General features: G+C 36.7%; 1 protein-coding gene across 17 annotated transcripts in view; it reads left to right on the top strand.

The window, feature by feature from the left end:
• PARD3 (par-3 family cell polarity regulator) overlaps positions 1-26,729 on the top strand; it is a 680,011-nt gene that overhangs the window by 299,090 nt on the left and 354,192 nt on the right. For all 17 annotated transcript variants that reach the window (XM_037835598.1, XM_037835600.1, XM_037835599.1 and 14 more), the window contains exon 3: positions 1,637-1,817. In XM_037835598.1, coding sequence (XP_037691526.1) covers positions 1,637-1,817 — 181 coding nt within the window. The remainder of the gene's footprint in view (positions 1-1,636; positions 1,818-26,729) is intronic.

Raw genomic sequence — 26,729 nt, 5'->3', positions numbered from 1 at the left:
TGGTGGAGGTTGCTACTTATGATTTTCCATTTCAGTCATTCCTTCTATATTATTATTGTAATACTACTGTGAGGAAGAGCTGCCTCTTTGCCATGATTTATTTATTTCTTCAGTGATTTATTTATATCATTATATACTCAAGGATATTTAGTTTTTATTTTGGACCATAATCCAATAATATCATTATTAATTTTGTTTACAAGTTGCCCCAGCTTTGGCCATTGGGAGCTTCTTCAAATTGGCTCCTGTTCTTCTTTGACATGCCTCCATCACTTTTCAGTACTTCCGTACTTTTTGGCATCACAAGATGTTGCAGGCTCGTCATGTATTTTCCCTACCCCTAGCCCTGGAACCAACCATTTTTTCAAGCAACCCTGGTTCATTTAATGGAGGATAGTTTTTAGAAACCAAGATCTGGGTACTAGGTGTGCTCATTGGTATGGGGTGTCAATGCTTCTAGGACCTCCCAGTGAACAAGCTGGGAAATAAATGTTTGTATACTCACACATGTATTATCCATCTCTATCTGTCAATCTACCTATTTATCATCTATGCATGCATGTATGTATGAATCCACCCACTCACCCACCTACCCACTCATCTGCTTATAAAATCCATGAATTCATACTGATGCCTCTGATTCCAATATGACACCACAGGATTTGCTCTAAGTTTTCCTTATTTGTAACTTCTGTGTCCAACAGTGAGGAACCTTGGCTCTCATTGTCCAAAATGTTTTTTACTTATTTATTCATTCCTGCTATGTATATATATGTATATCTCTGTGTGTGTGTATTTGTATAGATAGAGAGCTAGACAGTAGTATGAGAATTGTCTAACCATACGTTTGTGAGAAATAAATTTACTAAGCAGAGCATAGTATTTGAGTGATAATTCTTTTTGTCTTTAGTTTACATTGAATGGTGAAACTATAGTTTTCCAAAGTTAGTTTTTCTTTTCCCCATCCTCTGCAGTGTGATTATATTATTCATTTGTAACATAGATTTATTTGATTATATATTCCATTTTGGATTCCTTCCCCCTACTGGTTGAGTTCAATTATTTATTTATATTTTGGATATTTGAGTCAATGCTATATAGAAAAATATACTCAGGAAAGTGTCACCCCTCCTTTTTTCTCTTCCCATTCCCTCTTTTTTCCAGCCCTGTCCCTACACCCTTCCTGGAGGTAACCAATCTCAATTTCTCTTTTGTCCTTTCTATATTTCTTTTGTACAAATGAGTGGATGTTTATTTTTCACTCCTCTTTCTTCCTTTAGGAAGGCACCTTACTATACATACCCCTTTGCATTTTTTCCCAATTAAAAATATTTTCTATGTATAAAGACATTTAAATCCATCCCACCTGTACCTTAGCATTCTGTGATATAAAACAGCTTTTTTTTTTCCCACCCATACACTGTTAGAAATGAAATGCACAAGCTAGATACAAGTAAAGCCTCAAAATTCAGGGAATGATCATATCTTTTAAGCTTTGTTTCCAAAAACGTAGTATTTCTTGGTGGAGAAATAGTAACACTCTTTCCTAAGTAGATGTACATAAAATATGACATAAGTTTTTGGTGGAAATTTAAATGCCTTTATTTATAAATGCAAATTTACTTCTCATTTCTAGCTGGTAGCGGTGTTTGATGAGCAAGAGCCACACCACGGAGGTGATGGCACCAGTGCCAGCTCCACAGGCACCCAGAGTCCAGAGATATTTGGCAGTGAGCTTGGCACCAACAATGTTTCAGCCTTTCAACCTTATCAAGCAACCAGTGAAATTGAGGTCACACCTTCTGTCCTTCGTGCAAGTAAGTGAGAGTATTTTCTTCTCTGCACGTGTCATCTTAATTTACAAGGATGCCAACTTTTGTTATCCATCCATGCTACTGTGAATGGAATTCATTATCTGTTTTTATCAAAAATTGATTAAGTGTAGAACCTGGGCAAATGTCTTTAGCACAGAAGCAAGCAAGATTCTTTACACCTCAATAGATTGGACTTCATGTTCTATGGGTGGACTTTTAATTGCTTACTCCTGGTGCATAAGGGTCATAGTTTAAACTACCTGGATTTTTCTTTCCATATATTTCATCTGAATGTTAGAACAAATAGAAATAATCAAGGTGCGTTACACTGAAACAAGGTGTAGCATCATTGATTGACAGCTAACTCGGTTAAAACCAGCACTTCTATCACTTGCAGTTTACCTGCAGAGCAGAGTCAGAAAAGACCTCAGGTTAATGTTCAGTGATCTGGGAGAGCCGCTATTAGGATATCACCTCAAGGAAAGGCTAGTCTTGGGCCATGGGAGTATATAGCAGGAATCCAAAACCCAGGGCACTCAAGTTCCCAGGACACTTGCTTGAAAAATTCTGTCGGCCATTATTGGAAGATTTGCACAGAAAAGTGTGGACATTTTGCTGGAAATAATATTTAGTCTTTATAATTATATCCTCTCAAAACTGAGCAGTTTTTATGTGTAAGAAGATTCATTTCAAGAAATTTGTATTTTGTTCAAGTGGAAAACTTGGTCTTGTATTGTTATCTTAATATAGAGATGGTTAATAATATATAGACTATAGATTACTAGTAAAACTTAGAGAATAAATATAGTATATTCTTCTATTATGCATTATCGTTCCTATTTTTTGCATTGGTAGGAGTCTACTGCATTTTGGCAGTTTGCCTGTAGAGAATTAGAAGCTACCTGTGCTTTCGCTGTTCCTTGAAGGTATTTATAAGGAGAACAGAAAAGACCTTTGGATTTAACAATTAGCAAACCTGATGGTCAATTAGAGATCATAGGAAAAGTGTGCTATAGAGGGGTGTAGAAAATTTAGGAGACCTATTGCTTGTTGTGGATATGTAAGTAATGTCCTAGAACATCATGTATCAATGCAAACTAGTTAAGTCAACCATTCACTAAAATTGCTTTCTGTCATTTGGACAATAAGTAATCACAAGTGAGGCACAGGTAAAAGTGAAAAAGTTTTCCAAGGAAGCCTGGAAATGTTCAACATAACGTTTCTTTATATGCAGGAGATTTACGTTTGTTTGTGCATATGTACAAACAGATATCTTTTTTTAAACCAGTTGTGTGGAGTAATAGTCGATTCCTCCATGAATATGCTACTTAAAGAAATCTTATTTTGGATTTACTTTGGGCAGTGTTTGCAGAGAGATGGTACACGTACTACTATTCATGTATGTGAGGTGATATGTAGCTGGTGCATAGATGACTTTATTTTCTTTATTGTTTACCAGCTTAACAAAACCATGATTTCATGGATATCTGTTTGGAATGAGCCTATGTTTAAAAATGGGTTGTTTAATTTTTTTCTTAATTATTGTTTTGTTTTTTGGGGGGATTGCTTAAATTTGACTTACAGAACACTTAAATAAAATAATAACATGGGTAGTCAGGTGCCTGATGTTTGGAATAATGTCTTTATTTGAGAAATTACACCTTTATGTATCTAGCTAAATACAGACCTTTTTGTTATTGTTATTGTTGTAGTTTGTTATTCTTGTGTTTTGTAAAGCAAGTTACACCTTTAATTTGGCTGCACCCTAATAAAAAGTTGGAGGAAAGGATGTGAGTGGCATGTTTTCCTTCAATTTTTATCTTTGACTCCTCTGGCCTTAATAGAATTTGTAACAGATAGCTACCTACATTTGTCTGGTCCTAAGTGTTGAAATTTAAATATCTAGATATCCAGACTGTGGTACAGAAATAGCATTTTTTCACTAAAAAGCACCAGCATTCTTTAAAGAAATGACTGAATTCAGGTCTGGGACAGGAAATGTATGAAAAGATCCTGGATCATCCTGTCATGCCGGAAAATGAGGAAGCTGTCAAAGGCTACTAGGGTTCTATCAGCTGATGACTGGATGAACAAATGTGGTATATCCATATAATGGAGTATTACTCAGCCCTAAAAAGGAATAAAGTTCTGATATACATGCCACAGCATGTATGAACCTCGAAAGCATTATGCGTAGTGGAATAAGCCAGACTCAAAAGGACATATATAGTCAGTATTTGACAAATATTGATTCCACTTAACTGAAATATCTAAAATAAGCAAATTCATGGGCACAGAAAGTAGATTAGAGGTTACCAGGGGCCTGGGTGAGGGGAGAAATGGAGAGTTACTACTTAATTTCAAACAGAATTTTTGTTTGGGGTGATGAAAAAATTTTGGTAATGGATGGTGGTGATGGTAGCATAATGTTATGAATGTAACTAATGCCTCTGAATTGTACACTTAAAATGATTCAAAAAGCAATTTATTTTTGTTAAAATTGTTGCTACAATTAAAAAAAAATGTACTAGTGTTGTGTCAAAAGGACCCAGGAGCCAACTTACGGGGCCCACTGGCCTTGGAAGGGGCAATTGGAGCATCAGTAAGGACAAGAACAGCAATAAAATTATGCATTCACAATGATAATAAATAAATAAGCCTACCTCATCCTTGCTAAAGAATGCTTGTGAACCAACTTGTGATTTTGAAAACTGATAAATGAAGGAAAGAATCAGCCAGCTTTCCTGTATTTTCTATATGAATGGTAGCCCTGGGTAACCAAATAGTAACTGAGAGGAAGTTCCTTTTTATAGTAGTAGTCCAGCTAGTAAATGAAGAACTAATGATAGAATGAGAATATCACTGTTTCGTAGCTAGTGATGAAATAGTGGAGCTAGATATTGATCATCAACTACTGCTAGCATCAAACATAAATATGAAAAATGATTTATGGAGACACAGGCAAGCATTGTGTTCCACCTGTTGGAAGAACACAAACACCTCCTGTGAAGTAGTGTTGATTAAAAAAATAAATAAAAAATCCCGAATCTGCTCAAACATCTAGATTCAACTGCCAATTTACAGGAAACACAGACCACTGAGAAGCATGTTGACACCACGAGAGTGCAGTCAGCTGCGTCAGGACTGTGGGGAACTGTACGAGACAAATGACCTGGGTTCTTCAGTAAATCGCAGGAGGGGAAAAAGATGGAGAAGGAACTTACAGATTAAAAGAGACTTAAAAGACATAATAACCCATCAGACTCTGCACATTTTATTTAAATCCTGATTAAAACAGAAATTTTAAAAAGAATGACATTTTTGTGCTGAGTTGAATGCTGATTGGATATTTGATATTATTTTAAGGTGTAATAATGTTATTGCAATTATGATTTTTTAAAGTCTTTATGTTTTGGTAATACATAATTTTTTTTTTTATTTATCATTGAAATTTTATGTCTGGATTTTACCTCAAAATGATACTGACTGGGGAGGTAGGGGATGGGTAGCTGAGTGATGACATGGGAATTCTGTTTACTCTCTCCTTCTGTATAGGTTTGAAATTATCCATAATAAAGTTTTTTGTTTTTTTGTTTTTGTAAAGAATACACACACAAGGTTCTTCTGTAACCTTTTGAAAGTTTACTTAGTTCCTTTTTCTCCTTGAACTTTTATTTCCATTGCATACAATCTAGAATTTTAACCTACTTTATGTTTACATTTCTTTGATCAGTCATCTTTTCATATTTCTTGGCAACAAAAAAATACATTAAAATTTTAACTATTTTAATTTTTCTGTAAAACTTAAATATACTGTGATCATAATTACTAGAATGTAACCTAATTGTAGAAATGTATAATACATTTTATTAATTATAAAAATATTTTTATTAGAAATGTATCCCTTTAAGATGGACTTTCTCCACAATTAAAATACTCATCCTTAAATGCCAGGCATCAGTTATCAGTTAGTGATTCTTAATCAAAAATTGTTTTTAATGAGGTATCAGTGGACAGACTGCTGGCTCGTGCCTTCCTTCCACTTTGTTGAAAGGAATGAGCTAAAAACCATCTTAGTGGCTAAAGGATTAACCAGAAACATTTACTTTCTCACTTTCAAGACCACTGCAACAAAATATCCTTTTGTTTGGCACCCTGTAAGTTTTTCTGTACAGTTGTACATTGTATCATTGTAAGGTTCAGGGTGGGTGATGCTTATGTTTTTATTTTATAAAGTAAAAAGAGCCATTTTGGGTCTTACTATGACTTTCCTGGACCCTAGGCACTTTCACCTTTACAGGCCCCTCCCTTTATCATATCAGCAATAAAAATATTTGATACAACATTAAATATTTCAACTTTTTTTTTTCTGTTCTAAGCATAATTTAATAGATCTCCTTGAGCCCTAAAGGTTTCCTTTTTGTGATTGAGAAAAAAACTAAAACATTTTCTTTGACTTGACTCTAAAAGTTTATTTTTTTTCCTTTTGATTTTAAAAGAAACCATTGTAGCAGGCCCTTAAAAGTATCGTGGACATAGACATGTGCAAAACCATCATGACACTTTGCCATCGTTTGTTTTCAGACCAATGGTGAAGATTTTAATTCTCTTAAACTGTGTGCCCATGGAGGTCTTTGCATCCTCCCAGGAGATACATACCTCAATTTATAGGCGTCTGGACACTGAGTATCCTACCTAAATGTTGTTTCTTTCACCCAAACTTTTGATAAATTTTGAGTGGAGTTAAATTTACTTTATACTTTTAACATGCGCTTACTCTGCAGAGAGTACTTATGGGACCATAGTGTAGAATATTCGCGGTTAAGAGAAAGAGAGCAGGCTGGGCTTCCCATGTCTGATTATCTTGAACACTAGGGCAAGATAAGTGATCTCTTCCAGCCTCAAATCCTTAATCTTTGAGTAACTACCTCAAGATTGTTGTGAACAGTGAGATGATGTTTAAAATGCTGCTACAGTGCCCAGCACATGATGAGTGCTAGGTTAACAGAAGGTGGTAGGATGGTGATGGTGATAATGATGTCTCCTGAGGACAGAATCACATCTTACGGATGTTTACAAAGGATTTAGATATTAAGGAATCTAAATTAGACATATATCCTGGAATAGGATGCACTCTGCCTCTTGGATAGGTGGTTGGAGGACTTTCATACAGGGTCAAACTGGAATCATTTTCTCCTAACCTCACAATTCTGTGGGATATGTTTAGCAGTGTATTTTCAGTATTAACACAAATTCAGGCTTAGAGAGACTGAATGTGCTCAGAGGCACATAGTTTATGTGCAGATCATTGAGTCCAAGTCTAGAGAATCTTTTCACTCTATGATTTCTTTAATTCTCAAGGAGCTTTCATAGATACAGACAGTTGGGGGTAGCCTGGCCTTTCAATAGTTCTTCAATTCTAATGTTTTTATGTCTCCTCTGGAAGATCCACACTGAAGAATCAAAGTTACTTTGGAAATGCATATACCTTAATGCTGGAAAATTTCTGGAAATAGTATTGCTATAAAAATGTTGGGGAATAAATTATCTGACTTATTATGCAAATTTTATTTTCTTTTAAATCTTTTAACATTTTAAGTGTTTCTAACTATGTTAATTTTAAAGTGAATTTTTATCCATTGTTGGCAACATTTTTGCAGAAATGGTGCTATTTAATTAATAAGATTTTACTCAATCTCCTAACTTTTAGGACTTTAAGACATATCAATAACAGTTACAGAGAGGTTGAAGCATCAAGTTAAGCACCCCCTCTCTCCAACACACATGCTTCTTTATCTTGTGATCTTTTTTTCTTATCCCAAAATATGCATACAATTTTATCTTTCTAGGAGATCTAAGATCTTTGGTTTAGATATGTGTCTTCTTAACATTAACTGGCCTTAGACATAATATTTTCTGGCTTTGATTTAAAAATATATGGAAAATAGAAATGATATTCCTATTGTATTTCCTTTTAACTTGTGAAGTGGAGCATGGCATACAAATGGTATTCTCAGTATTTCAAATAATTACCTTCTTACTGTGTGAGTTCTATTCGGCATATAAAACTCATCCAGTTTTGCTGTAGATGCAATCTGATTATTACATGTTGACAAGGTCATATATCTATTAATTGGATTGGAGATGGGATACAAAATTGCTGTAATTATTGTAATTTTCTAGCTAATTGCAGGGTTGGTGGTGAATAGTTTACTTCTGCAAAATGAAAAACAGTATTCCATCAGAAGTTGTTTTATGGGGTTTCAGACATTTTGTTTTATGTCTTTGGTGCTTTTTGCCCACAGAGTATGTCTTTTTGTATATTTTGTGTGTTGATTTGCCTCTGAAAGCCAGAGTGCTCACTGGCAGGGATCAGTGGAATCAGGCAAAGGCAGAGAGCCGAGGTGGCCCTCTCAGCTGCCTCTTTGTTCTCGTTGCCACGTTACCTCTATTGTTTGTTTATAAATTGAAGTACTTTCCTTTCAGACCCTTGGTAAAGGTTAGACAGGTCAGATCCAGTTGGAAGAGGAATCCTCTTCACTGCTCTCATCACCTGTGCCCCACTCAGAAGTACTCCCTGAAAAGAACATTTTTTATTAAATTCAGATTGTGTGTGTGTTCTTTCCTTGAGTTATTGGTCAGCCAACTTAGTCTTGCAATATAAGGCTTGTTGTTGTTAACACTTACTTTGCATATTTTCCCCCTTGAATTTTTGCTTTATTTGAGTTAAGCCAGCTTCCAAAGCTGGAAGCTGGGCTGACATTTAAAAAATAATGGTATGTACACAAGGTGAGTGTTCGGAGGGTGGCGGATGGTGGGGTCTCTGTGCTACTGAGGGGATGTTGGAAGCTCGCCGCCGAAGGTGGTTAAAGCAGACTGATGTTTATTCCCTGCTGAAATCTAAACTGGAGGCGCAGGTGAAAATTGCCAAACCTAATGAGCAATTTGGCAGATAAGACAGGCTGTCAGGCGACAGCAGTTCAGCAGCGGGTGCACTGTGAACCAGATTGTTTGTTCCGAAGGACTACATTTAAATACCATAAATAAGATCTTCTTTTTCATTGATATTTGGTATTACAAAGAAATATTTTCTTTACCCTTCATATTTCCAAATAAATTACCAGCTATCAACACGCAGTAAATTTTGATTGTAAAATTATTTTTAAACTTGCCTTTTCACGTGTCATCTGTAAATGTATTTTCCTCACATCATAATGTTAAATAATATTAGGTTTTAAAACGCTAATAAAATACAAGTGATCACTTGCTTCATTGGACTGAAACATTTCATCTGTGGTCTTTACATTGGAACACTCTGAAGGAGCATTATAGTCTTTTTGATATGCTGTGTTATTTGTACCTGTTTGCTTTACCCCAGAATTCTTCTTTCCTCCCATTGAGCACATGAAAATTTAGATGTAGACATGGCTTCTCCTCATTGAGTACATCAGTGGATTGTATTGTGTAAAGAAAATTTGGAAAAGATTTGCATAACTTCATAGAATGTGAAGTGGGAAGGAACCTCTGTAGTCTCTTAGGAAACTTCCAGATCCCACCTCCCAGCTCCCTTCCCCCCCTTTTTTTAACCACTGGAAACTAAGGCTCCAGGAAGTAAAATAGTAACATAATCTATGCTAAAGAAGAACCAGAGCCCAGGTCTTCAGATTCAAAACCAGCAGACTCATGGCTGAAATTGTGTGGTCACTTGCTGTACCCCCACATTCCCTTTGTTGGTTTCTTTGTGGCATTTCCAAATACAGTACCTGACTTGGGGTCAGAGCTTCCTTGCAGCTTGTGTCTGGCATCGTTATTTCTGAATTATCTTTAAGCAGAATAAACATTTGCCATTTACATTATTTTTTTAATCTTCACATGTTGGAAAGACAATATTTTACACTTCATGATAGTGGCTGGCCGTCCATCGGCCTTTCTAGAGATTTTCTGCCATGTAATTGGACAGCATCTAAAGGTGTGTCCTGCTGTTCTTGGGGAAGGGCTCCCTCGGGATCTTCACAGCACCACCTGCTGGGGATCACCACCCCTCCCAGTGTGGCACTTTAGTGAGGAAAGTACAGTCTCCTCCTCCTTTGAAATTAGACCCAAACCACGTGGAACAGGACTCCTTTCATTGAAAACTCTCTCTTTGTATCCGCCAAAACCTGCTGAAATCTTTTTCTCTCATCACTTTTTGTTCTTGACTATTATATTTTACTTGATCCCAGAGTCTTGCCTTGTGCCCTTGTCTTCGTATGAGAATGTACCATGTTTGCCTTGTTATGTTATCTGTTTCTCAAAAGCAGAAAACAGTTACGTACAGCTGAAAATTTTTTAATGATGAAGTAGTTATGTATATGTTAAGAAAGTACAATGTAAATGAAAGCAAGGAAGCGCCCATTTCCAAATAGCAATAAGAAGTGTATACATAAAGAGGATAATTGTAAGAAAATGTCTTTTTTGTTTCAGTAGACAAGATTAGATTATACGCTGGTGAATAAACAAGATTTCTTACTCATTCTCATCCTCCATTCCAACCAGGTATCTGGGTGCTTTTTTTTTGTTGGTGCCTGTCATAGGGAGACCCGTAGTGTGGATTATTTTGTCAGCCTGAAAGCTGGGCAGATAAAATCCTTTTTTCTCTTCTTGCTGCATTTGATATAGATCTCTTGTTTACTTCTTGAGAACATGTTTTATTTATTCATTTTTTTTTTCATTTCCTTTAATGTCAGAAATGGCTCTGTATTACCAGTTGGTTGCTGCTGCTGTCTGGCCTTAGCCTGTACCCAGCTAGAGATGGGCTTCACATCTCTGAATCATTGTGTCAGTTCCAAATGGTGAAGGACTGAGAGGAAGTTGCACAAAAGGCAGCAAGGTGCCTGGTAAACGGGACTCTGATATTGTAACCCCCCTCTGATGTTTCCCTGGAAGGGACAGCTAAAAACCAAAAAAGTTCAAGTCTAAATAAACTTGTTAACTTATTATGTTATTTTGTATTTATTAAATTTATTGTATTGATTTATAAATTAATAGTTTTAAATATTTATCATTTTATTGCCTGTATGTAAGCATATCATTTTCTCCCTACTGACGAATCTGGGTGCTGTCGTGTTTGCACCCAGGTGTGGCATGGGAATACCTGTGTGTGCACGGGAGCCTTGTGCTCACCTGTATAACCTCTTGATTTGTGAAAGGGTTGGTAGTGCCGCCTCAGAAATAAAGATCTTTTCTAAAAAAGATCTTTCTTTGTCTTAAATTTGATGCTTCCTTTAAATATTTTCCTCCTGTTGGCATTTGATGGCACTTATACTTATTAAATAAAGACTAGAATTTCCATAACTGTAAAAAGGGAACATGCCTCCATTACCTCATCTATTGTTTTTCCCTCTTGGTCTCAAAAATCCAAATCATTGATCTTGCTTATTCTCAATATCACTGTGTGTATTCCCTGCATGGAATTCCTTTCTATTTATGTACTCTCAAAAAGTTGTAGGCAGTTTTCTATACCTTCCATTTTCTATTTGTTCTAGGAGTTAAGGAACCACTATTAGTTATTTTTCATCTCTTACAGGGTAAAAGCAAATACAATCACAGCGGCTTGCTGCCTGTGCTGCAGGTGGGAAGCCGTGAAATTACTCAGTTGCAATTGTTTTTGTAGTGGTACCCTAATAATTATTTTTAAAAATTATATTATATTATATTAATATTATGTTATGTTACCATGTAACTTTAGAAAATATGCAATTTTAAAAAAATGATTTTTATGTTTAAATATGGGAAATTATGATCTGGTCAATCTAGGAAGGCTCAGACCAAACACTACGGAAAAGCAATAAGAAAGGGCGTTTTAGAGTACTACGAGGCTACTCAACCTGTCATCATGTTTAATTAAAATGTCAGTTTGTGCCATGACTGATTAGTTAATTTGTTGTTTAAGTCATCTTGAGAAGTATTTATTTTAAATATAGAATTTGTGTTAATGAATTGGAAAAGAATATTCTGTTGCTTGGCAGAGATGTTATAGCCTAAAGAATTTGACTTAGAACAGCCAGCTGGTGATCAGTTTGCATAAGTAGTATAAGCATCTGCTTATATACTACTAATGTTTGATAATACCCTTTCTTTTATAACCAGAGAAAGGGAGTTGGGAAATGGGGAGGCAAAAACAAGGTCACTGTGAATCAGAATCATAGCAAGAACAAAACTGCATTTGGTTCTGAAAGTGGGTCTGTCATGTGAGATTAAAGCTTGGGAGAGTCGTGGTCCCACCAGGAGGAGGTACGGGAGAGCTGGGTGGGCAGGGGTGGGCCTGGCCTCTGTGCTTCACCCAGAGAAGCTGCCAGCTCTACGGCTGCTGTTCCTTTCTCCATTTTTTCTTCATCATCTAAGGGCTGGCTCCTCTTCAGCCCTGGGAAATTAGCGTAATCAAAGTTAATGTGTAGTTTACTTGGCCCAAATTGTGAAGAGCAGGGTATATGTGAATTTGTGTGTGTGTGTATTGGGGTTTTCCATTACTGCTATATATAACAAATTGCCACAGACTTGGTGGTAATTACTCCCTTTCAGTTCTTGAGTGCAGAATCTGACCCTGTGCTCAAGTCCACGTGTCAGCAGGGCTGTCTTCCTTCCTGGAGGCTCTAGGGGATAATTGGTTTCCTTGTGTTTTCTGGCTTCTCAAGGCCACCCACATTCTTTGGCTTGTGGCCCCTTCCTCTGTCTCCTAATCAGCAGCCTTGCGTCTCTCTGACCAGTCTATAAGACTATAGGTCGTACCTCCTTCTTCCACTTTTAAGGATTCCTGTGATGACAGTGGGTCCATTTGGACCATCAGGATAATCTCATCATCTCAGGCCCTTTATTTAGTCACATCTGCAAAGTCCCTTTTGCCATGCAGATGACACAGCAGGTTCCACGGATAACGTTCCATGGACACCTTTCGGGAGGAGGCATTATTCTCCCTGCCACTATATGTGTATACATATGCACTCAAACATTCAAAATATTTTAGAGTAACATGAAAACAGTATCACTTCTATTGCTCTATGTATAAAGGTGTTGTTATCTCTGACCAGGTGACTTTGCATGTGGAAATGAGCACCTGATCCAACAACAGTCACGTGCTGGTCATTTTGATTTAAGTGTATTGGGAGGAAAAGTGATGAGCAGGGAAGGGAAAATTCCTCATAAGTACGTACTTCTTTGGAGCCATTTTTCATTTAGGTGAGCCAAATGAGGCAGTCTTTGTAAAAATAAAACTCTCTCCAATATTACATAATTCTGTTTGCTTGAAAAAAATCAGAGATGATAAATTTAGTTAGTTTATCTTTTTGCATGAATAAAAGAAATTTTCATAATAATTAATGGGTTTTATGCTATAAGCATGAAATTTTGATTAGAAAAATTACAAGTTGCGAATACTGAAAGCTGTTGGCAGTTTCATTATCATCTTTTAGATTCATCCATTAGCCTCATTTGATGGGGAAGTCAGTTTGGATTAAATAACATTGTGGAGCTGGAGCAGCCTGTCTCAGCCTTGGTAGCCCTGTTCTCATTTTTTGATGGCTGATTAGTTTTTCTCTTGGAAAAATTCTTCCAAACATTTTCTTTTTATTTTTAAATGTCAGAATTGGTGGAAAATCACTAAGCATATTGCAAATGTAAAATTAGACAGCATTCAAATAGTTATTGTAATAACCATAAAGGAAATAAATGGGCATAATTATATGCTTAAGCTCTTTCTGTTTCCAATTTGCATCCATACCTGGAAGTGTCATATAATTAAACAGTCTTGAAAAGGGACAGCCATTCTTGTGAGCTGGGCCATGTGCAATTTAATTTCAACTTTTTATTTTGAGATAATTTCAAATTACAGAACAGTTGCAAAAATAATACAAACCCCATACAGAGAACTCCAACATACACCCACTTCCCCAGAAACCCAGATCAACCAATTCTAACATGTTGCCACCTTTTAGGCTGTATGAATTTTGTGAGTGTCTGGCATTGTGTACAACTGAAGGTAGGAAAGCATGGTGGAGGACAAAAAATATGCCTACTCATAGAATACATTTTTGACTGTGAATTAAACTACAGGTCGATAATGTTGTGCAAATAAGACTTCTATCTTTCTCTTTCTCATCTGTACTCTTACTTACTCAAGCTCTTCCTCTTTATTTTCCTTGTCTTTTAAGCTTTAACAATAATTGGAGGCATTTAATTTAGTTGTGTTCTAGTCCTTTCCATAAGATCTGAAAAATGACTTCAGATCATGTGATGGAATATGTTAGTGTTGGCTGTAACTTGCGTTTTTGAACATCTATACTGGTTCCCAGTTTTGAGTTACTTTAGAAGCTCCTGATAATTCTGATTTGAAGAGAGGTTTTAAAGGCTTCCAAAGACTAGTTCTAATGAGTCCTCATTAGCGTGTTCACATAAAGGCCTTTTTTGTATTACTTTACTTTGTTTTCTTCTTTTCATTGTGAAGAAGTGGGCTCTTGGGAATTTATCAGCCTTTTAAAGAATTAAGAATTTTCTAAACATAGTGCCCTTTTCAATGTTTTTGTGTGCCCTTATCCTTCTGCTTTGTTTTTTTATCTACTTATATTATTCTCTAGCATGTAAGATTTTATAAATTAAGAATCACATCTTCATTATCCCTGGGGGTCTGCAGCTACTGGCTCAGTGCTTTGCATTCAAGCCCATGAGACTGGGCATGACACGAAGAGAAGTGTATAAAGCATGACCTTTATTTATTTCAACAAGTCCAGGTTCAAAGTTATACTCGATCTTTGCATTTTATTGACCGATATTGTTGATGTTCCTTTAATAGGAATGTTTTTTTACACTGAAGAAATATTTATATCATAATATTTTTCATTGGAATTATTTTACATATATTTCAATTTTTGTACATTCCCTGATACTGTAAATTTATATGGAAACCTCACAAATAACTTTCTACATCTATATCCTCAGTTGGATATGCTTGATTAATGGCCAATGCAATTCTCTATTAGTGTAGAAAATTGAGATCCTTAATTAGAAAAAATATCTACTGGAAGCACATCTGAAATGATGGCTCTCTGGTTTAGAGTTACATCATCTGTCTTCATTCACCTCCTTTATTATCAAGACATACTGAATTGCTGCACTTTAGTTAAGACCCTAGTACTAGACTTCATTGCTTTATAGGAGGTTTGATTTTGCTAAATGCTTCATGTACATAGTTTTATAGTTGTGGGAATTATCCCTTACTGATGTCATTGAAATAGTATATACTTAGGGGAAAAATATAAATAAATAATATAATAATAATATATACAATAAAAATATATAGAAATAAAAAAACGCATTCTGAATTAAACAAATCAAGTACCCAGGAGGGCACAAGTTCATTGTCAGGAACTTGCACATTGTAGATCTTGATTCAGTTTTACTGATCTATAATTTTCTTCATATATTGTAATGAAATATATTGTTAATGAAAATGTTGATATACATATGTGTTGCAGCAATTCCTTGCCTTTATTTTCATTTATCCACAAATAACTGATTATCCTTATTTGTTGACCAAAAATTTTGATACAGACTTTTTAACTTCAAATATCCACAGCACTGTTAGAAAATACTATATGACATGAAAATATTATTTCTAAAACTCACATTTTTTTCTATATGTTGAAAATATTATGTTTCTAAGTAAATGAAAGGCTTTACTCTCTAGATGTTTTCTTGATTTACTTTCATGAACTCTATCCCTGAAATAGACACACACACACAGACTTTTAAGGGAATAAATAATCAGGTGAAGCTAATAGTGAGGTCTCTTTATCTACATTTGACTGCTTTTTGTAATTTGCTTTTCATTGCTATGGGTTTTGAGCTTCTAGCTTTTATGGTACTCAGATTTGAAAATTTTGTTTGTTTCTGCTTACATGTCTATTAATCTTGTTAGCAAATGTTACCTTTTTTTGAACATTTTCAAGTAATATACTTTAGTGGCATCAAAATAATCTAAGAATATTTTTTATATTTCTTCCCCGTTACTTATTGTGTATTACTTCATTGCCCCTTGAATTCGTTTTGAAAGATCTACTGAGGCTGTGTGGGTAGAGTGCAACTGCTTTATATCTGTAACTTGATTATGATCAAACGTGCTTCATCTTTCTTGAAGATTGAAGAAATCAGACCTCAGTAGGATTTGTTACTTACCTTTTCAAAGTCAAGGCTCATCAAAGTAAATGGGGTTCAGGTCACATCTAGATACACTAATCATGTCATTAAATTTCATGTTGCATCTTAAAAGCCATTTAGCATGTGAGAAACAGCCTTTTAAGAAGCCTGCTTTAGCAAATCTTTTTCAGTCATAGTGAACAGCTTCTGAATGATTGTTGTATGAATCAGCCCAGCCTGTTCTAAAGAAATTTATTCAAGTGTAGCACAGAAAATATTGTAGAAATGATTATGGTGAATGCTCTCCATATATTTTTTGTTTAACCATAATAGGAAAAAAAAGACTTAGCATCAATTATATTGCATATTTCTCTTCTCTTAATAATTTTCTAATTTACAAGGTTATCTTTTAACTTTTTTATTATAGAAGATTCTAAACATACAAATCTAAAGAGAGTAATTTAACAAAATCCTATGTACCCACCTATCAGCTCTTAATTATCAATTTATGGCCTATTTTGCTTCATCTCCCTCAAATTCTTCCTAATGGGATTATTTCAAAGCAAATTCCAGACCTCATATCATTTCTTCTGTAAATGTTTCAATATATATTTCTAAAGGATAAAACTTTTTATATAACCTAGTATTATCACTCTAACAAAAGACAGTAATTTCTCAATGCTATCTAGTATTATTGTTAATGTTAGATATTATTAGATAATAGATTAGATAATTATATTTAGCAATTGCATATTGATTAATATTAATATATTATTATTAAGTGTCTCTAATTTGTAAGTGTGGTTTTATCTTTGGCTCTTCTGAATCAGGATCCAAATAAAACTCATGTGTTGTATTTTATTGATCTGTCTCTTAAGTCTCTTCTAGTCTATAAGCCACCCCCTCACCTTACCTTTTCAATTTATTCATTGAAATTGGGTTGTTTTTCCTGTGTTTTCTTACTGTGTGAATTTTGCTGGATCAAAAATCTATCCCCTGTATTTATCAAAAGCTGGTTGTTAGATGTAGAGTCTTGATTTGATTCTGCTTTGAATTTTTGACAAGAGTACCTCTCGGAGTTTGATAGTTTCAGGTATTTACTTCTAGCTATTCCAATACATTAAAACCTAAAAAGGGTTATCTATATAGTGTGTAAGAATGTCCACCAGAGTGACCTCTTGACTCCATTTGAAATCTCTCAGCCACTGAAACTATTTCGTTTCATTTCGCGTCCCCCTTTTGGTTAAGAAGATGTTCTCAGTCCCACGATGCTGGGTCCAGATTCATCCCTGGGAGTCATATCCTGCGCTGCCAGGGAGATTTACACCCCTGGGAGTCGAGTCCCATGTAGGGGGAAGGGCTGCAAGTTCACCTGCTGAGGTGGCTTAGCTAGAGAGAGAGGGCTACATCTGAGCCACAAAGAGGCACTCAGGGGAAGGCTCTTAGGCACAATTATTAAGCAGGTTTAGCCTCTCCTTTGCAGTAACAGGCTTCATAAGGGCGAGTCCCATATGATAGAGGGCTCAGCATATAAGGCCTTCAGTCCTCAATGTTTGTGAGAACATCTGTATTCCAGGAAAACTCTTCCTTACCTACATTGTGTAGTCCTTGATAGTCAGGATCGGTCACCCTAGCCCATATAGTTATCCCCTTTGCCTGTTGATCAGAGGCATGGGAAGCCCAACGTGGCCATGTGGCAGTCTTAACTTCCAGTTCAATGGAATTGTTGTTTTGTCTCCTGGTGGAAGTGCTCCTTCTTTTGGAACTAAGACCTGTAGACCAGTGGAGCTTAAGGTTGCAGGGGAAGGAAGCAAACATTTTTTCTAGTGGATAACTAGGGGTAGTAGAGAGTTGTGCCACTCCGATTTCCACCCCATTGATTCCTGGGCCCGTGAATACTGACTATGGGAGAAACAGCACCAAAGAGTGGATGCTGATTCACAGTAAACATAGCCTCCTGGAGAACACTGCTCCAGCCCTGCAAGGTATTGCCACCTGGTTGGTGCCATCAATGAGTCTTCAACCCAGCTGCCTCTGGATGATGGGGAGCATGAAGACCAGAGAATTCCATGATTATGTGCCCATTCCCTCACTTCATTTGCTGTGATGTGGGTTTGTTGATCAGAAGCAATGAAGCATGGAATACCAGGATGGGAATAAGGCATTCTGTAAGGCCATGGATGGACTAAAATGAAAAGGGAAATTAGACCAGTTATCTAACAGTTTGCCCTTATCAACATTCCTGACCAAACACAGGCTTTGTCAGACTCCTGACAGTCATAAACATAATTTTTTCTACATACCCATGAGATTCTTTTAGGATTTATTGCTCATTTTCCTTTGAATGGCCATATTAAATTTTCTTTGAACTGATCTTAGGTCAAGTACGAAAGAGCTTATGGAAGTGAATTGCTGTCCAGCATTTTGTGAATAGTAAGCATTAAGAGAATCTAGAAAATAAGATAAAAAACAAGAAGGAAACCAAGTGTAAGGGAATTGTAATTAATTTACAAGAATGTACTCATGAACATATGTGCTGGTATTTTTTGGAAGTCACTTTGCTTTTGAATTACCAACTTATTCTGCTATAACTTGTGTGTTTTGCATTATGCTAGCTTTTATATGAGAAGTATGTATAAAAAAGAGGGAAATAATGCAAGTGCAAGCAGATTCTCAAGGGCCATTCCAATGGTGCAACTGATTCATGAAGTTGTTACCATTGATCTAATAAGTTCAGTGGCAGGCGATTGGCTCTGGGGAATGAATTATAATATATTAATCTTTCTGGGAAATTGAACAGAAGAGACAGAATAAAAATGGTAAATATTTTCTCCCCTGGAAGTCCCATTTTGCTATTCATTCCCTTAATCTACCAATCATTGAAAAGTGAATTATCAGAAAAACGAGTGATATTTTCTTCCTGTAGCTACTAAATTGGTAGTTTTGCATGAATTACTTAATCAATTCAGCCTAAATTCCTAAATTGACCAAGTGTTTGACTGAAAACACTCTTTTGGTGAAAATATAGTCTATTTCATAAGACTGTAGTGACATATTGTGTGAAAGTATAGATTAAGACTTTTCACCACGTTTTTGTTAATCCAAGTAAATTTTCCTGAGATAGATATAAAATCAAATGCCATCATTGTTTAAAAAGCTGGTGCAAAATTTAGACATTTTAATAGCCATGTGGTAGGACATTTCCAATACTGTTTTTTTGAAGGTTAACTGTCAAAGTGTTGATCCTGTTAAGAAAAAAAGTTTAAAAATGTCGTAGAATATAATATTTATTTTGTAAGCAATATTACTAGACAAAGAAGGCCTTCTACACTTTGTTTCTAAAAATCAAAAGCTGTTAGAGCTGGAAAGGCTTTTAAGTTGGAATCTAAACCCTTTTTGTTGTAGGTGAGGAAATTGAAGCTATGCAAGAATATGGGTATCCTAATGTTATTTTCATTGGTGTTTGAAATGTGTAATTTACTGTTTGAATTAAGACCTAAACATGTATGAGCTTGTCTTTGTAGCAAGTGGTGGTCAAGAATGCCATTTTCCCCTATGTTGCCAAACCATGCTGGGTAATTCTCTTCTTTTGTATGTTGAATTGATCTATGTTCATATTTGCAGAGAAAGCTAAGGGGGCTTATTAGAAATTTGTGCTAATGTAGATAAATTTTTAAAAATCAAACAAGATTGATTACCATCCCTACTTAATTCAGAGCAAAGGAAGGGAATCTAATTTTTCTATTTTTCCACACCCCGTTTACCCTAATGAAAATGGCATTCTGCTTTGAATAATTTCCAATGAAATGATTTTCAATATTGTTTTATTTGTGACATTTTGGCAATTAAAATGTATTTATTTCTTAAGCCTACTGGAAATGCTGCAATGCTTTTTCTTGTTTTTATTTTTTTCCACTGGATGTATCTGTGCTTGTTTCCTAGGAAACAACTATTGGATAGAATTCTGTGTGCTTGGTTGGTAGGCTGTCAGAGTTATGGGTAAAGTTCTTGGCTTTATAGGTGTAAAAGTGCTACTAAAATTTTAGAAATGCTTTATCAATATTAAAGTGTTTTATCGCCTCCCTTAAAAAGCCACTGAGCAGGTGTTTGGTTTTCTTAAAGTACTAAATAGAGGATTATTTTTTCCCCTTAATTATTATTGGAATATTCTATTTTGTATACACATTTGCAGTAGAGTTTGAATGGTTGCAGTGGGTTAGTTCCAAACATAGAACTCTAATTAAAAATTGCTTACATAAATATTTGTTGACTTCCTTGGGGAGTTCTCTTGGATGTATATCATGATACTCAATGTGTGCAAATATAAACATAATAATATTACCTTAATATTCCATATTCCATAAAAAATTCCAATGTTAGAAAATGTATGTATTTACCTTATATCTGATAGTAGAAAAACTATTTGCTCTATAACTTTTTCAAATTAAAGATAAACAAAAGCAGTTGCAACTGCCGCAAATCATTTCCCTTCTTAGTAATTAGAAGTTAATAAAACTGTGAGTGTAAAATTAATGAAGCTTATTTAATCATACTTTTTTCCCAGCTAAATTCGGTATCCCACAAAATTGCTGACTATTTAAAAAATTTTGGAGGTATGTTGGTTTGTGCAGTACAGTAGTCTCTTTCCCCATGTGGCTGTTGAGCTCTCAAAATGAGGCAAGTGTGACTGAGGGTCTGAATTTGAATAGCCCCGTGCGCTAATGGTTACTGCCTTGGCTGGCACAGGTAGTAACAGGGCTCTGCAGAGGCATCTCACCTGGGAGCTTTTTAGAAATACAGAATCACAGGCCCCATCCCAGACCTACTTAATCTAAATCTACATTTTAAGGATTCATTGGCAAATTGCATCTGAGAAGCACTGCCCCAGTCTAGAGCAGGTTCCTGATCTTGGCTACGTATTACATCTGAAACCAAATTTTCAGTATCCCTTGATTTGGGACCCTGGAATCAGTATTTAGAAAAATATTCCCAGATCATTTTAATGGCTAGCCAAGATTTAGAACCACTGATGTAGCTCCAGGAGTGTGTAGGGAAATACAAGGTGGAGAGTAGTTGTCTTGACTGCTGACCTGGAGTTCCAACTTTTGGTTAATTCAAATATAGGAAAGGGTATAGTAGAGAGAAAGAGATCTAGTCCTTGTTGTGTGCTTAGTATGTGCTGGGCATTATTAAATTAATATAATTAGTATAATACAATGTAATTTTCTTATAATTAAATAGAAAATATTTGATTTTGGAATATATAATTTTATATCCTCAACCTTTCAGAGATAGGTGTTATAAAAATTTTACATTTCAGGAAACTGATTTAAGGAGATAAGGCACTTGCCCAAGGCCAAGAGTTAGTAAAAGAGATGTGGAACAGGGATTTGAAAATGGGTTTGACTATGGAACCTGTACTACATGGGAATTTTTATTTAAGTAATAAGTATAAATATGTTTTTATTAATATAGAGATATTTAGTGGGGTCCCCTGTCTTGTGTGTCACTCTTACCCCTCCCTGCAAATCCCCTAATAATGAAAGAAATTACAATGAAGTTAAAGCTTCATTTGTTTGCCAGGTGTAGCTAAGGGAGGTACTTGTCCCATTCTTAACTTTTTCATGGCCCTTCTTTTTACCTGCAGAGAATGAATACAAAGATCCAAACATTAGAGGAGTCATAGGCTAAATGACAGTGACTTCCCTTCCAGGTCTTTCTGTGTGAATTCAGCCACTGTGCATATACTGAACTCCTGCCATATAATGATATTGGTGATAGCTGATGGTGTTAAAAGGTGCAAACAAATCAGAATTCCCACCTTTAAGTCCTTCGTTGTTTCATGATTCTATGGATAGGAGCATGGTCCGGCTGAATTTTGTCTTCCCCAGTGCCTCGTAGGTTAACTTGGGCCCAGATACTGTAACCCTGTAACATCATGCATCCCTACCCATAAAATGAGAGCAGTAATATAACCTATTCTACAGCCTTGTTCTGAGGGTTAATAATGCTTTAAGGTTCTCAGCACAATGTATGACCCATAGTAAATGCTCAATGAATGTTAATGATTACAGACTTATTTGGCTTATTATAAATGATCAGGAAGTGTTTACTTTTACATTACTGTTCTGTTAAAGGGAAAAATTAGTGGATTCGATTGGCTAGGAAAGATTTCGGCACTTTGAAGGAAATATAAACAGACATGCAGCATATGCTTCAGAACCATGAAGCCTTATTGCAGCCTCGGAGCAACCAGTTGGTGCCAAACAGCTTTATTAATGACCAGTATGTACAAGTAAGGAATTAATTTGACACCAGAACACCTAAGACAGAAAAAATGGATAATGAGATGCTGTGGATGCTTCTGAAGTGCTTCTGGATACTATCCTTGTAAAAAATAACTTTCCTCCAACTGTCAGCAGTGCCTTATCCTTCACTTTGCTTCATTTTTCTTCATAGCACTGATCACCTTGTGAAATAGTCTATATTTATTTGTTTGCTTATTCACTGTTGTATTAGTCAGCATTCTCCAGAGAAACAAAACCAACAAGGTGTGTGTGTGTGTGTGTGTGTGTAAATATTAAGAGATATGTCATAGGAATTGGCTCATATGACCACGGGGATTGGCAAGTTGTAATTCCATAGGGCAGGCTGCGAGTTGGGGACTGGATGTAGTTGAATAACTCAGGAGAAGCTGGCTTCTTTCTGACTGCTGAAATCATCCGTCCTGCTTTTAAGGCCTTCAACGATTGGATGAGATCTCTTTCATTGCTGAAGGCACTCTCCTTTCTTGATTGTAGGCATAATCAGCATAGTTAAAATCAGCTGACTAATGATTTAAATCTGTGAAATCTCCTCATGATAACAATCAGGCCAGTGCTTGCTTGGCCAAACAACAGGGCACCGTGACCCAGCCACGTTGGCACATGAACTTAAACCATCACAGTCCACCCTTTGTCAGCTTGGTACCCATACGTGTCTCAGTAAACCATATCTAATCTCTAAATGAAGACAGTAACATAGTCATACGTTCTCCTAAAATAATACAATGGCTTGTGTAGAATGAGAAACACACTAATCCTTTCCCTAGAAGAGGATGCCAGCCAGGCCTTGGGTGATATTCACTCTTAAACTCAGTATCTGGTAACTTAAATACTAGTGAATTAGTGAATCACCAGTCCACAGTTAAGAGAAAATTATTATATTTTTGTATGTATTATGGAATAAAGGATATAGTAATAAAGAAATGGGAAAATAACGATTATCAATAATTAACTTGACAGTTACTGAAGACTTTAATCCTTAATAAAATAACAGGAGACTAATGTCAGAGAGAGGGCACTAAACATTTAGAGAATTCCTTCAATGCTATCAATAATCAATGTCAATTTATGACAGACAAATGACTTGTCAGAGGAAGTTGGTAATTTTAAAATTTAATTACATGATTGTTGAATTAAATTGGTAAAGTATAAGGGACATGAGGGATTTGACACAATGTCCTATAAAATTATATGTGAAGAATTAGTTTAGATTGGCGTGTACTTAGATATTCTCACAGGGGAGCGAACGCTGACTGAGAGACAATAATGCAAAGTTAGTAGTAAAAAGCAGTAAAACATTGTGGGATTTGTAACCAGTGAGTTTATCACTAATACATGAAGCAGCAATTCTTTGTCTTTTTCCCATCAGGAAAAGTTTTTTTTTTTTTTTTGGTGGTGTTGGGATACCCTTATGCTGTCCAATATCTGTAATTGAAAGTTCCTTCTTTGTTAATTAGATTGAGCTTATAATGCCCTTGTAATCTTAAGACAGTCACTTTGGAAAGAATGGAGGTAGATGGATAGGCATGCTCACCCGCTTCTTTTATTTATGCAACAAAACTCAAGCAACTGTCAGCAGTGCCTTATCCTTCACTTTGCTTCATTTTTCTTAAGTGGGCACTGAGGGGCAATGAAGAAACTTTGTTCCCTTTTCTCAAGAATCTCAAAATTTAGCGAGGGAGACAGAAAAGAAAGCAGCCAGTTCTCATCAGTGAAGTTAACATTCAAGGCCTGATTTTGCTTATGCCATCTGAACATCTTGTGTGTCTTAGGGAAGGAAAGGCCCCTCTAGCCTGGCCTTGGACAAGTGAAGAGGGGGTGGAAATGGGAGTAAGGAAGAGAGGTTTGGAGGAGCCTGTGGCCTTCTGGTAAACTTCTGTGCACTCCAGTAGGGTCTGAGGCATTTCCCTGATCTGATTATAATCAGATCGTGCCACCACTTAATGTGATTGTGTTGTGACCTGACCGGGCCAAGAATTCTGAGTCATGACATCTGATTTGTGGTTTAGAAAAGTTGCTATGGGTGTTTTCTAGAGGGTGACTTGTAAAGGTTAATACTGGAAGGAACGAGTAAGTCTAGCTGAAAAATGATGAGCACTCAAGACTCACAGTATGGCATCCAAATTGTTGAGCACAGCTAAAATTTTGCTGCTCAGAGCCTCAAGTGTGGTTGGCACATCAGCAGTGTTGATGTCACTGGGACATTAGAAATGCAGAATTTCATGTCCCAGCTGATCTGAGCCTACTGACTCATTTTAGCAAGGTCCCCAGGTGGTTTGTGTGCACATTTAAGATTGAGAAGCTCTAACTTAAACGAAATCTTATGTTCACTCATCCACGGCTACCTCCTTGCTTTATTGTTCTCCAGCAGTGTAAGTCTACACTGTGTAAGTCTACACTGTGGTCATACTGAATTTCTTGTAGCACCTATAATTTGCTAGAACTTTAATTTCTGTCCTCTGCCCCTGTAGGTTTGCATGTGTGTATGCGTGTGTGTCTATGTGTGCAGAGAGGGTGGGCAGTTAGAATGCATAGAATAAATACTTGCCCTCCAGGGCTGTGCTCCAAGTGCTGTGGGAGAAAGGGGCAGGTTAATTTTTCCTGGCTCCTTTTCTTTCTTTCTCCATACCCACTCTCCTGTCTGCCCCATGCTCCAGGTGCCCTGCTCTGCTCACTGTGTCAGGCAGGCTCCGTGCTTGGGATTCTGCCTGGTTGGACCAGGGGACGCACGTGCAGCAGGACGTTTCCTGCAGAGTGGGCAGAGAGGAGAGCTGGGGCTGATGCCTGGGCTGCCGCCCTGCCCGGCTGTGGTTGCTGCCAGCTGTTCCCCCAGTGAAAGCCACAGCTCCCGTCTCACTTTGTGAGCTGCAACACCCTTCATCGCCCCTTGTGGCCTCTCCTGAATCCTGTCCGTGTTTGTAAATAGTCTTCATTTAGCGTTCCTCAGTCATTCCTGTCTGTCTGCCGGCCGTTTGCTGCTGGGGCATTAACCGTGGATCTGAGGATCCGAGGAATTGGTGCCATTAGGCATTTCAAGAGCGAAGACTGTGTGTGGACAGAGGCCGAGGGTGTTCCAGTCTGAGTGTCTGTCCTGGCGGGGTCATGGGGTTTATGACTGCGAGGCGTGTTGAGGGAGCTGCCAGTGTGGATTGGCTACAGGGTACCAAAGATGTGCTTCACCACCAGGCATTGGATTGTGAGAAAACCATTGCAGCAAAGAGTGTTAGAAAGACACGTGGACTGATCGCTGCAGACCTCGACATTGAGGTTTCTTGTCTGGGATTCTCTGCTTAATTCTTTGGAGGTTCTTATTTTGCCAGAGCTGCTATAGCAGATACCACAGACTAGTTGGCTAAAACAACAGCAATTTATTGTCTTACAGTTTTGGGGGCTACGAGTCCAAAATCAAATTGTTGGCAGGTATGATGACCCTGAAGTCTGTAGCGTCCCAGGGATGACTTGCTGGCCGTTCATGACTCACTCTGCCCCTGTCACATGGCTGTCTCTCTCCTTCTGTCTGTCTCCAGTCTCCTTCCCTAGATCCAAATGCCTTCTGCTTGTAAGGACTACAGTCATATTGGATCAAGGCCCATCCTGATGGAGTTTGCCCTCATATTAATAGGATCATCTAAGATCCATTTACAAATGAGGCCACACCTTCAGGACTGGGGCTGATGATGTAAACATGTCTCTGTGGAGTTGTGATTCAATCTGTTAACAGAGATTTTTTTTTTTAAGTGAGATAATTGTAGATTCACATGTAGTTTTCAGAAATAATACTGAGAGATTTTTCTGTATTTCCCCCAGTGGTAACATTTTGAGTAGCTATACTATTACATCAAAACCAGGATATTAACATTGATACAATCTACTGATCTTATTCAGATTTCCCCTTTTTTACTTGTATTCATATGAGTGTTTGTGGTTGTTTTGATCAGAGTGGTTATAATATCAGTTTCAGGATGAGAATCCTAATGCTACAAGTTTAGTATGGCTTGGAAAAATTCTTGCTTTTTCTTTGGAACCATTCATATGACATTAGAAAATTGCACATATTTTTTCCTCCTTGACTGTGAAAAGTTCCTTTTTTAAATAAAAAGCCTAGTACTGGATATCCCCTCATTATATATGTCTAAGAATCAAAGGAAACCATTGAAACATGCTATTATATAGAAATGTGATTTAACTTCAATGTTCCCAAGAAACCACCTCTTATCTCAGGTAAGTGTAGGCATCTTAGGGATTCGATACATCTTAGTTCTTCCCAGACAGCAATGTGGTCAAATCCAAATTGCGCAGGAGGCAGAGTCAATTAGCAAGACCTTTGATTCTTTGACCCCCACCCTTAAACTATCTATCTCATCTGTAAAATGTGATAGTTTACCTCTGAGATAGCTTTCAACTGGAGTGTTCTATAGTTATTGTT

The sequence above is a fragment of the Choloepus didactylus genome, chromosome 5 (assembly GCF_015220235.1).
Source record: "Choloepus didactylus isolate mChoDid1 chromosome 5, mChoDid1.pri, whole genome shotgun sequence".
Classification (NCBI taxonomy): Eukaryota; Metazoa; Chordata; class Mammalia; order Pilosa; family Megalonychidae; genus Choloepus; species Choloepus didactylus.
Note: the sequence above shows the minus strand (reverse complement) of the source record. Positions and strands in the feature narration are given on the sequence as shown.